Consider the following 14,177-nt stretch of genomic DNA (forward strand, 5'->3'; position numbering starts at 1 on the left):
CGCGCGCCGGAAGCTAAGCCCCGACTTCCTGCCGCGGGGCTGCTGGTCTCCCACCGCCAGGGGCTCGGGTTTCTCTTTTCGCTGGTGGCTAAGCTCCGCGAAACTGGGCGGCGGGGAAAGCGCGGGTTTGGGACGCCGGTCCCCAGCCACCTTTGTGCGGCTCCTCGCTCCCTACTAACGTGGATGCCTCGGACTCTCTCGTCTTTCCACCACTGCCACTCCACCGCTACCCCAGCCAGCAGTGCTCATTGGCCGCCAACTTCGTGGCAGGCGCGGAGTTGGGCACCCAGTGTTCAATACAGAGCACAAACCAGAATCCATTCTACACTAATGTAGCTTACCTGTTAGAGCCACACGCGGAGATTCTGATTGGTGAAGGCCTTACAGTTAAGAACTGGGACTCTGGAGTTAGATTGGTTCTATAGCTCACTTCCCCTACATATGGTCCAGTAATTTCAGGCAAATTCCTTAATCTCATTTGTTCCAGTTTCCACAGTTGTGAGGATTAAGTCAGAAAATGTCAAAGTATTTAATGCAATGTCTGGCACATAAGTAAATATCAGCTGTGATTGTTATAAAGTCTGGGGTAGTATTAGTCATCTGTGTGTTTAGGTGACTTCAGTAGCATTACTGAGTCAAAAAAGGAGCTAATAGAGAATTCTTAAGTCAGCGAGTAATAAGATCAAATTTTTGTTTTAGAAAAATTAGTGGCAACCTTGACTTAAGTCAGTTTAAGCAATCTAAACTAGAAATGAGAATTAGAACTAAGATAGTGGCAGTAAGGACAAAGAGAATGGGACAAATTGAGGAGATATTAAGAAGGTAGAATGGTAAAACTAATAAGATGGGCAGACTGAGTGGGAAAGTCAGCATGATTGATGCTCAATTTTCTGGCTTGGGCAACAGTGTGGTGCCATTGGGGGAGGGGGGAACCACAGCATGAAGTTGGGAAAATAAGAATAGTTTTGAAAATGTGGAAATCGAGGTCTGTAGGTCATCACAGGAGAGATAGCCAATAGTCATTGCATGTACCATGATGAAGTTTACAGAAAAAGCTGAGCTAGGCTGCAGATCGAGGTAAAAGGAAAAGGATAAGAGGATGGGAGCAGAGATTGGTGGCACGATGTTTAGTTGCTATTTTGGGCCTTAAGGGATGATAGAGCCATGAGCCCTATGAACCTGGGTCCCTGAGGATTTTGTGGAACAGAGCTGTTACACCATCCCTGGGCCTCCTGCCACTGGATGTTTATGAGAAAGAGAAATCTTTGTTCTATCTTTATAAAATCACTATTGTTTTGTGTTTTTGTCATTTGAAACAATACAGTCATAGTCTTACCTTCAGATTCATTCTCATACACGCTGTCAGACACTGAGCTCACATAGCATAAGCTGCCTTAGACACAAACTTTCTCAGACACAGATTTGCCCCCCCAACACAAACTAGCCTTTTTAGAACTGACTTGCTCCAATATACCTACCTACCCCTTTCTGTGAAAAACACACTAGCCCCATACTGACACACTGACCTCATGTCCTCATTTTTCTAATGCACCACTCCCTGACACAAAAACTTGACCCTTTAGATACTCACTGATACTATCTAGACACATCTGCTTCATTTCTCACTTTTTGACTCACACTATATGACCACTTAAGGTACACACACTGATCCCTCACTCACATTCATGACTTCAGATTTAAATATTCATACCCTCAAATGCACACGTACATACTCACTCCCTTAGGTATACGCATTGGCCCTTGACAAACCTCGGTGTCACCCTCAAGCAGACATGCTCATTCCATTATTCAGACACATTTGTTCTCCTTTATAGTTTTAGAGAAAGTATGCTGACCAGTGATATGCTGGTTAATGTTTAAAAACCGTCTCTCCAGGTTCGGAGTGAAGAGCTCTGATTTATAGCATTTGCCAATTTCCATGGTATAAATACTCTGACCATGGCCAATTTCAAGCTATCAATGGTTTTACAATGCACTTACAGAATTCCTGACAATTTAACAATGGCTCTCAGAAGCACTCTGCTCCAGTACAACACTGAACACTGACTATCACAGATACCCTCACTTGTTTTAAGTGACTCATTGGTCTTGTGGCAAGGTGGCTAAGAGCATGGGCTTTTAATTCTCTGCCTCACGGAGGCAGTGTAGTGCATGGTTAACAGCTATTATGTTATCATCTTAAAGGGGTGCCATGAAGCTTTAAATTCGATTACCATGACTTTTAATGATGTTTATAAATTTGAACAACTAAAATAAAAAAAATGTTTGTAAACAACTGAGCACGATGCCTCCCCCATAGTAAAAACATTTGTACAAAATTTTTTAAAATAACCCTTTCCGATTCACTGACTCCCAGAGACACCCAAGACTCCAGAAATATAGATCCAAACTTCTTCCCAAGACAATCAGTTCTATCATGGAGAATCACTAATACATCCTCTGATCAAAGGCATGCTCTAAATTGTGAGAGACACACTCTCAGAACTCCAGGAGTTTAGATGAGAGGAAACCAAATATGTCAGAGCTGGAAGAGATTGCAAACTGGCAGCCCTCAGGCAAATTCAGCTCTCAAAAGAGCTTAGTTTGGTCACCAGAATGTTTTTAGGTGAGCATGTCTCTTCTGGTCCCCCATCCTTCCCCTTGTCTTACGTCCTCTCTGCTTTGCTCATTTGTGAAGGACCCAGTGCTTCAGCCATCCAGCTTGCCACTCCCCGACCTTAAAACTAATACCCTTGTATTTTTAAATAGAGGTTTACTTGTGTGAATAATAATAATAAAAGTTAATTTTTATTGATCACTTACTTTGTGCCAGGCATTATTTTAATGCTTATTTCAATCCTACAAGGTGGGTACTTTTTATAATCTTCTTTTTACAGACAGGAAACTGAGCTTCAGAGAGAGGAACTAACTTGCCAATTCACGGACCTATTAAGTTGTTTGAATCTAGGTGTGTTTGACTCTAGTCTACTAAAAAATGACTAGAACAAAAGTGGAAGGAAGGACATTACAGGCAAAGATAAGCCAAAATCGAGGGAGGAGGTACTTCTGGGAAGGCGGGGCATTGGGAGGAGGCAGCAGACTGAGATGGGGAAGGCTCTGAACACTGGACAATAAAGGTATTAACTTTTGGACAAATTGAGTTTGCACACTTCCTTTCATCCTCATTACCATCACCCTAGTGGGAACCTGGACTCCTGGTTCCCACTCCTTACTCAGTCTTCCTCTCCCACTTTTATCCCTATTCATCTCAATATAATTCTTACTCTCATCAGTGTGATTGTTTGGGAATGCAACCAGGTCTTCTCTGACCTGCCCTTGCTTAAAATCCTCCGCGGCTTACCCTCGCACTCAGGATAAAATTCAAAAGCTTTAACAGGGCCTTTATGGCCCTGCTTCTGCCCACCTGTCTAGCCTCTACTTGTGCTATTCTCTCCATTGCCCATTTGGCTGTATAGTAAAAACACTAGCTAATATTAATTAACTCTCCTCTGATTCTTTGGCCATTTTATCCTTTGGCCATTTTATCCTTCAAACCTTATTCAGCTTAAATATCATTTTCTCAGAGAGGCCCTCCTGACTTCCCACTCCATCTAGATAAGGTTTCTCCATCTGCATAGCACCTCCATCTTTCTTCACATAAGTTAGCATGTTATGTGATTATTAATGTGTTTGTGTCTTTAAAAATTAAAGTCTGTTTTCATCACTAGACTGTAAACCCCTCAGTTTCCTTCAGTGCTGTATATCCAGTGTTTAGCACAGGCCCTGCTTATGTTAAGTGTCCAATAAGTGTAGAATAAATAGATGAATTAATAGATGGGTAAGAGTCATATCTCCTTTTCAGTAGGTGGCACACACACAGACGTACACTGTTAGTGCTCCGTAGACAGCTGAATACGTTTTGACAATGGACACAAAGATTTATTTCAGCTTAAAATGTATTGGTTTGGCTTCTCCAGGGTACCCAGGAGTGGGGCTGAGGCAGGAGCTGAGTAAATGAAGGGCAGAGTCCCGTCCTGAGCTGAGTTTAGTCAAGTCACTGAAACCTGTGGAGAGTAGAGAGAGGAGGGGAAGTGGTGGAGAAGAGGGTCATTATCAGCTTGGAGTCAGCAAAGTATATTTATCCTGGCACCCAGCCATAGTTAAACTGCTCCTACCTCCAAATTACCTTTTTAATGATAAGTAATCAAAATGATTCAGAAAAGCACAGAGACTGTTACCCACTCTCCTATGGAGATTTTCTCATACTCTCTTCTCTATTGTTCTGGGCACATTCCTTTCTCCCTTCTTACTCTCCTACAGGAAATCTTTCCAGATTTGTTCCCTCAGTCCTTCCCTAGCTTCTCGGCATGAAAGTCTAAATGTATTTCGGTTTCTGTGCCTCAGTGTCTGCATTCTGAATGAGTGTCCTGTCTCACCCTGTAAGTGGATGCATCTGTCCATGGTATTTAGCCATATCTTGTTTCTTGGACATAACAAACTGAAGGACTTCCCAGCTGGTGAGGTGAATTCAAGGACCACTGAGACCAGCAGCAGCTATGGAGGAGGGCAACATGCCTTCAACTATAGGGGTTCCATCACTGGGAAGGCGCCATGGCACAAGGGTATGGAGGGAAAACTGAGACTAGATTGGGCAGCTCAGTTCAGGTGGGCAGGGGAGGTGAAAGCAGCATCTCACCTGGAGGAAGGTGAGAAAGAAGTGCAAGCAGTAATGATAGCTGCCAACATTACTGGACTCATTATTCCACAGATGTTCCTCTCAGCCTTTTCTTTGTGTTATCTTATTTAAATCCCGCAACAACTCCATGAAGTGGTTTAAATAACCCCGATTTTCATAACAACACCAAGGTTCAGAGAGTTAAGAATTTGCCACCACGAGTTGGGGTGAAGACCTGAACCAGGGTCTAACCACAAAGCTCAAGCTTATAACCACTACACTAGACACCCAAAGCCACTAAACGCTGCTACCTGAGTCTACAGAGCTCCATCTGGTCCACCATCCAGCCCAGCAGCTTTCCGATCAGTAAGTCCTTTAGCAGATCTTCATCACTGGGCTTCTTGGGTAGAGAGCTGCAAAGGAGAAAGCCTCAGGCAGGCTGCCTTAGCCTGGGACCCACTCAGGGAGAGTAAATACAGAGACTGGGAATCCAAGGGGGACTGGGGCTGGGAGGAGGGAGTCAACACAGCTGCCTCGCAGTTACCTCAGTTTTCAAAGCTCCACCCAAATCTGTCCACTGAGGAACAGAGTTTCTTCAATACAAAGAAAGCAAAAGAGAATTCTGGTGGGAGACATCCCACCCTTCCGCATCTACAAGTATCCCAGAATGCATTCCAAAACCCCAAGAGATTACTTTGGGAATATTCACTCTTCAGAATGATCTGATAGATTCCTCAGCTTCCTCAGAGATGGGGTAACTGATTTCAAGGGACTGGCCTTGGGCCGGTCCCTGTTTCACAAATAGCCTCCCTGAAGTGTGGCAGGGAGAAGTGGGGAAGCCAGTTCCTGAAGTCTCTTTTGTTGCCCCCTCTCCTTGACTCTGCACACTAAGCCATCAATCTTAGAAACCCTGGCCCCCAAACCCCTTCCAGGAACTCTGCCCCCATTTCTCTCAGGCTTCTCCCTTAAGCTTGGGCTGACCTCCAAGAGTTCAGTGAAGACCCCTCTTTGAACTCAGAGTGGAAGGGGATGCTTATCTGGGGCCTGGCCCTGCTCTGGAGTCCGGGAGAGGGAACAATGAGGTGGGGGTGGGTCAGGAGGCTCCACACCCCCCTTGCCCTGTGGGCTGACTCACTCCTGCTGCTCTCTGGCCTCCTTCTTCCTGTAAGATTGATGGGCCAGCTCTAGGGCCTGGGCCTCCCTCTGGGTGATGTTATGTTTCCAGCTGGTAAGATAAAGATTAGGGAGTGGGTGGGGCTGGGGGACACACCAGATGTTCTCCAGTCCAAAGATGTTGGAATCTTTTGGTACCTCGACCCAAGGAAGGTCTCCACTGCTTCTCCACTCAGCCTCCCCCTTCTCGTCTTCAGCTGCCAGTGAACAACAGCTTTTCAAAATCTACCATGCTGACCAAACAGCAAAGGCAGGGAAAGAGATTTGGCGAAGGGAAGGAAGTAGAACAAGGGCAGCTTATCCTATTTCCGAAGTCTGAAGCAGCTGCCATCAAAAAGTCATTGGCAGCAGCTCAGCTCCCTCTGCCTTTATCCCCAACCCGTGGGGATCTTCTGTGAGCCCAGCACATCTTCCCCAACCTCTTCCCTTAAAAGAAAAGGTTTGGGACATCACCCTAGTCTTGCCCCCCCAGTCTGGACTGCTACCCAGATCAGGGCTGCCATGTTTTCCAGCTCTCCATCGTCGCCTAAGTGAAAGGCGCCACCTGGAGCTGTGCATCACACAGCTGTGTGGCCACATATGGCACCTGGTCTGAAGATAGGAAGGTAGAGGGGTACACAGGGAACAAGAAGAGGCGTGCGCAATGACTCACTCATTCTTTTTCCCCTTCTGTGCCAGCAGCCAGTTCACAAAGTCTTGTTGGCGGATCTTGTCCATGGCGATACTGTAGTCACTGATGAAAGTCCCCTCGGCATACCTGCGGCTTCGGGGTTGGGAGCCACTGACTTTAGTGTGGAATCTGAGGGGCAGGGAAGAGAGATAGAAACTAGGATACCACAGAAGGGACAGAGGGTGTGGGGTATCACAATAAGCGATTGTCGCTGACGTAAGTCGACATCTGAAAACAACCAGCTCGTTCTTGGGAGTCAGTTTTTATGGAGACACCCTCTTGCCCATGCATCGAGCCCCTGAGCTCAAGGACCCACTTCCTGCATCCTCATTGTGTCTGGCTCTGGTTTCCGGGCAAAGAAGGATTGGGCGGCCCCCTCATCCCAAAGGACTGAATCACAGTTCCCTCATTACTCTTCTCGCCCTGGCCCTACATGATTCAGGTCTTTGGTTCCCAGTGAATGCTAACAATAGTGAACTCATATACAGCAGCACTTACGCTGAGTCAAGACCTCTGAAAGCCCTTTAATACATATACTCGTTGAATCCTCACAACGCCCTTAAGAGGAAGATACTATTTTTTTTTTTAATTACAGTTGACATTCAATATTATATTAGTTTAGATAAATACTATTTATACCCCCTTTCTGTGAATGAGAAAACCAAGGTGCAGAGAGACTTATTTAGCACACGGCATAGGGTGGCAGATCCAGGCAGCCTGGGCTCAGGTCTCTGTTCTTAACTTCTACGTGACATTGTCTCTCCTTGTATGTGTCTCTGACAGCCGTGCCTCGAATTTATATCGCTGAATTTACACAGGCATATGGCTTGTCCTTGCATCCAAGAAGGCTTAATTGTTTACTCAGACAAGTTTTTCTTGGTTCCCCAAAACGCAAAGCCCCCTGCTATATTCACACCTATATTTTTCTCATAGTACTCAGAGCAGTTTGCAATGCACCTATGCTGGTTCTTTGTGTGTTTTCCCCTTGGGCCCATAAGCTCCATGAGAGCAGGAGCCTTTGTGGACCTCTCTGTGCACATATCCTCTGCGCCTTGGCCTGAGGCCCTCTATAAAATTTGACCAATACATGCATAAATGAATGGTTAAGGCTTTCATTGGAAAGGGAGATGTTGTCATCTACTTCAGACCCTTGGCCACTGAGAAGTCCTTTCAGAGATCTAACCACCATCTCTCCTGCTGCAGTAGGCTTTTTCCTCAAGCTTCTCTCCTCTTGGCCTGAGATGGCTCCCTTTCTCACCTTCCCCTCAAAAACCAGAACCCAGTCATCCCCCTAGCCTTTTCCCCTGCACCTGGTTCTTTCCTTCTCACCCCTACCTGGAGTGACCCTCTTCCTTCTCTCCTAGCACCACTGCTAGGAGCAACGACACCAGCAGCAGAGAGGTCTTCATGGCCACCGTCTCTCAAACGTTATTTTCTGATCTAAGAGAGAAAAGGAGCAGGATGAGGTAAAGGCACTGTGCTGAAGGAGCAGCCAGTATGGCAATGCACTGCTGGCACCTCGGAGCCTGTGGGGGTTCTGAAAGCTGGGTGGCACTGAGCCATGAGTTTGGGGCAAGAGGCTGGAGCAACCTCCTGGGGAGGGCGAAGCATGCTGGGCATTAAGAGTTAGGAATTAGAAGGAACATAGAGTCTGGCAAAGAGGTGAGCCTTCTTTTTCTTTTGTTTTTAAGTGGAGTCTGAGTTGGGTGGGAGGGCAGTGGGGGAGAAATCCAGGCAGAAGAAAGCAGCAAAGACCTGTGTGCCTGGACAACCCCCCCTCCTGGCTCCAGTGGCTAGACATCACAGGCATGTGGTTTGGCAAGATTCTCCCCTTAGAGCCCTCCAAAGTTCATACCAGCCAGCCTTCCAGCTCTCAAATTGGCTGTCACCTAAATCATCACAGTCCTCTTGCCCTAAGTGAAAACCACACGTAGAACTATCCCCTTCTCCTCTCCTCAGGCTTCACTATCTTGACTCAGGAAAGTTCTTTCTCAAGTCTGACCCCTCTCCTGAAGGCTTGCCCCACTTCATCCAGAGGGTCTTCGGCAGAGATAAAGAGCATTAAGGAACCTTCCTCCCAAGCCCTAAAAACCAAAGCTATTCTAGAGATATATATGCGTGCTGTGATACCTTGCCTGCCTGCCTTTGTTATCTGTTAAAGGAACTATCAGATCCAATTTCTTATTTCTTATATAAAGGAAAAGCAAGTGAGATGCAAAGGTACTGAGTATCTCAAGGGTGTGCAGATCCACCTCCTCTGCAGTGTCTTCTCCATTCCCTGTCCCAGCTACTGTCTTACCAGACGTCCTTTTTGGCTCTTCCAGAAGAAAAGAAAGGCAGGACAAGGGTCTCGTCCTCCTACCTTCTGGCCCTTTGGAGTCTGCCTCAAGGAAGCCTGCAGTAGTTCCCTTATATCCAGGCTTCACAGACCCACTGATTAGCCTAAAAGCATCTTATCTCAAGAAATTAAGCCCGCCGCTCCTGTAATAAAGTTTCTCTTTCCACCTGAACTATGCTAATTGGTGATTAACATTTGGGTATTTCCAGCTGCTGTCTGGGGCCTGCCTGTGGGTAGGGTACCTTAAGTGCCCTCTTTCTTCTTCCCCCTCCTTCCTTCTGGGCACAGGGCCCCCGTGTTCTATGCCTTACTTCTTTTTCTGGTGCCCTTGGTGAAGGCAGACCTGGGTAGGGTGGTCCTGACTGGGGGAAGGGGACACTCCCATAGGCAATAAGCTACTTCTGGGTGGGAGTGGATAGGGCTGTAGTCATTTAAACCCCAGCTCTGGATAGGGGCCCATGGTTTTGGCAATGTGGTAATGTCCCTATTGCAATATCCAGAGGGGTCTCCCAGCTGGCTAGAGAAAGAACTGGAGAATGAGAAGGCAGAGGGTTGAGAGAATATGAAAGATAGAGGTTCCCTAGTGTAGCTAGATGAACCGAGAACTTCCACTCGAGTTCTCTTTCTTCTTAGAGGCAGGCTAGAGTCGGGCACATTTATACTTTGGGAACTCGGAGGAAGGTAGGGCAGCTACAACTCTATCTGTAAAGATTTATGAGATCCAATCCTCTCCCTTCAAATGCACTCTTCTCCTGTATGAGAGAGATCTGTGGTCTGCCTGTGCCATCAGAGTGGGGACCCTTATGGTCATGCTGTGCCTCTCTATCAGACTGGAGGGCTCCAGGGCAGGAACTTCACCTCCCTGATGGGACCAGGGGCTCTCTGAGAGGAGGGCAACGAGCCAGGGGCTATATCTTCTCCATCCTGCAGAGGCTTCCTGAGGCTGTGTCTGCCCTCAGACTGGAGACTCATCGGGGGACCTTCTTCAAAGTACTTAGCACATGGCTCTGTCCACAGGGACTCTCCTCTAGAAGGCGAAGAGCACAGACTGTGTTCTTGGTAGATTCCTGATGCCTTCTTCCCAGGCTTTTCCTTCTGCATTTGCCTTGGGTACTTTGAACCATAAACAACCAAGCTCCTGTTCTGCCTTTTAGCTCCAGGGCCTAATAAAGGCTGCTTTCCTTTCCAGGTGAACTCCCAGCCTGGGAGCAGCTCCAGCATGAAATTAAGTGCTTGTGTGGGATGAGAGGCAACTGGACTAGGAGGGCAACTCTGCTTCCTAGAAACCTTGCCCGCCCACCACCCATTTTTCACTATTTAGAAAATCTTCTCTCTGGGCAAGCTCTCCATATTCCATCTCTAGGCTATCAACGGGCAGAGATTAGGCATCCATTCAGATTTGGCCTCCAAAGGGGATGTGGGGACTGCTGGTGATCCTGCTTCCTATTGAGAGATGTATTTAATGGGCTCAGAAGGCTTTATGTCAAAACCCTGGAGACAAAGGGTAATCAAGAAAGGTGGATATCATTCCCTGCAACCCCTAAGTCTGATGCCAAACCAGAGTTAAGGAAGGCTCCATGATGGGTCCCAGCAGCCCTGAGCTCCTGTCTGGTGCTTTGTGGATTTGTTTTGGTGGGTGGGCTGCTGTGAAGCCCATTTATGCTTTAAGTCCTGATCTATGCCCTCTCGAAGGAGATCTCTCTGCAGCTCCCCTCCCTGTTTCCCTTTGATCTCTGGCTCTCATGCCATGCAGTGGACAGACTAAGGAAAATGTGGCCTGGGCCCTGGGGGAGGGAGAAATGTGGGAAGGGACAGAGGAGATCAGAGAAGATGCCAAACCCCTGGGGGAGCCCACAGGCCCCCCACGGGGCATATTGAGAAGGAATGGCAAAGATGGCCCTGGGAAGTTACTGGGGATCAAATGGGCCTGCTGGACTTGATCAAGATAGTTCAATAAATCCCACTAGCAGCTTGGCCAGCCAGTCCGTGCCATAATGAAAAGTGTCCTTGTGTACAGAATCCAGTTCAGTGCAGGGGTGGTCAGGGAGGAGAAGCTCAGGAGATGGCAGAGCCCCAGTCCACTGTGGAGAATTTCTAGGTTATGAGGAGTCAGAGAAGACACAGGGGATGGAGAAACAGAAGAACACCCCCAACTGGCCTGAAGCCCAGATGCAAAGGCTGATGATGGCCCAGACAGGTGGAGAGAGTGTGTGTTGGACGGGTGGTTCGGGTGATGTCTGAGGAGTCCTGGAAGTCAGGGAATCTGCTGGGAGCGGGTGATGGTTGTACTGTTGTGAGAGAACCCGGGGTCCTGCTTTCCAGACCCTCCTGGCTTCTGAATCGAGGTCCAGGAATGAGAACTGGAACAGCAGGACAGACTTTGGGGCTGGCTGGCTCTTCCAGCTCTGGACGGTGAATCACCACCCCCCAGGCCAGCAAGACCACAGCAGACATTCCCGGCCCAGTGCTGCAGCCAGGCCAGGGTGACTCAGATGGCTGGCTGCAGCCTCCCTGCCGTGGACGACGCTTTTGAAGTTCACTTGGTCTTCAAGCTCACTAGCTGACTCAGAGAAAAGACATCCTTCTCTGATCTCTCTTACAACAGGTGGCAGATTTATTCTCCTTCTCCTGAAGAGGAGACCAAGAGATGACGTGAACTTTGCTGAGTCATCTGCTCTATCCTGATTCCTAGAAGGACCATCTGTAGCTTTTGTTTCCCAGTCGCATCACAAACATTGTCATGGTCATGAACATTTTTGCCCACGTGAGACCCACTACCACTCAGGTCAAGATAGATACTTTCCAGAAGGATCTTCAAGAAAGAATATACTACTTAAAGCTTCTCTTGGCCATCTGCTCCAGGGATCAGTTTGGATGTCGCCTCTCTGTTTTCAAAGGCTATGTTGTTTGCTTTTGTTTGTCAAGAAAAGAGCTCAGCCCTGAGTAGTTGCAGCCTAACCCGTGGGAAGAGAGCAGCAGTGAACAGTTAGAGCTGGGAGGAGTGTTCACAAGGTTCTCATTTTGGGGAGGGAAGAACTGGTGATGCCTTTAGGATAAAGGGCCATAGGGCTGGGCCTCCCAGAGAGAGCAGCATTCCTGAGCCCCTCTCTTTCCTAGGTGCGAGCACATCCCAGGGAAAGGAAGAGAGGGGTGAGAAGGGAGGGCTTTCCCTTCCTTTTCCTTGCATCCAGGGAAAGGAAGGATGGAGCGGTTTCCAGGGTCCCCAGCAGAGCAGTTTCTAGGGTCCCCAATGAACCCCTCCCCCAGGCATACAAACACACATTCCTGCAATGGGTATGGGGAAGGCATTCTGCAACGTCAGAAAACATACCCTCATTAATTAGACTAGGGAGTAGTCTGGTAGGGAGGAGAGAGAAGAGTAAGAGGATGCAAACCCCAGCTCCACTGGCCTACCACCCCCGGGTTATATTCAGCTTTGGGCAAAGCCCTGAAGCACTCTGAGCTTTAGCTTGCCCATCTCTAAATTTGAGATAAGAAAACAAATTTTGCCTTGCCTACGTGATAAGTAAGTGTGAAGTTAGTATCTTTGTAACTTGAAGGCATCCTGCGAATGTTGACTGGTGGTTTTCTCTGGAATGATCTCCACCTAGCTCTATGGTGAGAATGAGACAAGATGAAATAATAAAGCCAGGCTGACTCAGCCTGTTATGTGGCACATGGAAGGCTGTGAAATTCCATAATATGAGCGAAGGCTTTGGAGACAGATCCACCTATGCTTCCTAGGAGGGAGATTAAAGCAGCTTACTCTTTATGTGCTTCAGTTTGCCTTTCTGTAAAATGGGAAAGGTAATAGTTCCTACCTCAAAGAATTGATTTGGGAAACATGTATACTTAGAAGATACACTAGGTTACATTATATCTTGATACACTAGTTACTTTTTGTTACATAACAAATTTTAGCAGCTTAAAACAAGGAACATTTATTCTCACACAGTTTCCGAGGCTCAGGAATCTGGTAGTGGCATAGCTGTGTGGTTCAGGCTCAGGGTCTCTCATGAAGTCTCAGTCAGCTGTCAACTGAGCAGCAATCTGAGAAGACTCATCCTGGGCTGTAGATCACCTTCCAAGCTCACTCTTGTGACGGCAGGCTGAAGGCTTCGGTTCCGTACCATGTGGACCACTCTACAGAGCTTCTCACCACGTGGCTTCTTCCCTCAGAGCAAGGACACACATCTAAGATGAAAACTTAAATACAAAAGTGGCATACCATCACTTCAGCTATATGCTACTGGTTATACAGACGAACCCTGGTACAATGTGGGAGGGACTATACAGGAGGCAGAGAGCACTGGGAGCCACTTTAGAGGCTGGCTACCATGTATATACTCAGCCCTAAAAAATATTAACCATCATTATCATTATTATAGAAGATACTAGATTCATTAAACATTTCTTTTCACTATCATAGACTCTGGCTGTTAAATATCTATTTATCTTACTCTCCTCTGTGCAATCGTGGGAACTGAGTTGATTTTACATACTGAAGACAGATAAAGCCAGTAATTTCTCTGATATTCCACAGATGTCAGAATGACTTGCATTCTGAGAGGGTACTTGCTGGTTAGGCAGCAAATACTGCATGGGATGTACTTATACTTAAAGTTTTTAAATTGTTGTTTATCTGGAATTTGAATTTAACTAAGCATCCTGTACTGTTATTTGCCAAATCTGGAACACCTACCTGGAAAGTTTTTTTAAAATCCCAATGCCTCATTGTCATTCCCAGAGTCATTAGTCTGGAGATTTAAAAAATCTTTCATTTTGGAATAATTTAAAACTTACAGGAAAGTTGCAAAAATAATACAGAGTCAACAAGATTTAACATTTTGCCACTTTTGTTGTGTCATTCTATTATATATCTTCCCAACATTTTTTTAAATTTGGAATCTCCCGAAGAGAAGGCAATCTTCTTTACTTTATTATTATTATTTTTCAATTACAGTTGACATTCAATATTATTTTATGTTAGTTTCAGATGTACAGCATAGTGGTTAGACATTTGTGTAATTTACCAAGTGATCCCCGCAATAAGTCTAGTACCCACCTGGCACCATACATAGTTATTAAAATATTATTGACCTTATTCCTTATGCTGTACCTTACATCTCTATGACTATTTTTCTATGACTTTTTTATAACTACTAATTTGTACTTCTTTTTTTTTTCTCAATTTGTACTTCTTAATCTCTTCCCCTTGGGTTGCACCCAAGCCCCCAACTCCCCTCTCACCCTCCCATCTAGCAACCACCAGTTTGTTCTCTGTATCTATGAGTCTGTTTTGTTTGCTTATTTTGTTCTTT

The 14,177-nt window shown here is 46.4% G+C and overlaps 1 protein-coding gene across 4 annotated transcripts; it reads right to left on the reverse strand.

The window, feature by feature from the left end:
• Nucleotides 1–3,913: 3,913 nt before the first annotated feature.
• GIP (gastric inhibitory polypeptide) lies at nucleotides 3,914–8,836 on the reverse strand. Of its 4 annotated transcripts, none has more exons than XM_039873763.1 (6): nucleotides 8,818–8,836; nucleotides 7,854–7,958; nucleotides 6,501–6,647; nucleotides 5,811–5,900; nucleotides 4,987–5,088; nucleotides 3,914–4,064 (listed from the first exon to the last, which is right to left on the reverse strand). In XM_039873763.1, the coding sequence occupies exons 2-6, from the start codon at nucleotides 7,925–7,927 to the stop codon at nucleotides 4,055–4,057; spliced, it is 423 nt and encodes a 140-aa protein (XP_039729697.1). In that variant the 5' UTR covers nucleotides 7,928–7,958; nucleotides 8,818–8,836; the 3' UTR covers nucleotides 3,914–4,054. The 4 variants fall into 4 exon arrangements, 3 of the variants coding, with proteins under 3 accessions (XP_039729697.1, XP_039729696.1, XP_039729695.1); XM_039873762.1 differs by lacking the exon at nucleotides 8,818–8,836 and adding an exon at nucleotides 8,274–8,375; XM_039873761.1 differs by lacking the exon at nucleotides 8,818–8,836 and having other exon boundaries at nucleotides 7,854–8,195.
• Between the last annotated feature and the right edge of the window lie 5,341 nt (nucleotides 8,837–14,177).

The sequence above is a fragment of the Pteropus medius genome, unplaced genomic scaffold (assembly GCF_902729225.1).
Source record: "Pteropus medius unplaced genomic scaffold, Ma_sr-lr_union100, whole genome shotgun sequence".
NCBI classification, from domain to species: domain Eukaryota; kingdom Metazoa; phylum Chordata; class Mammalia; order Chiroptera; family Pteropodidae; genus Pteropus; species Pteropus medius.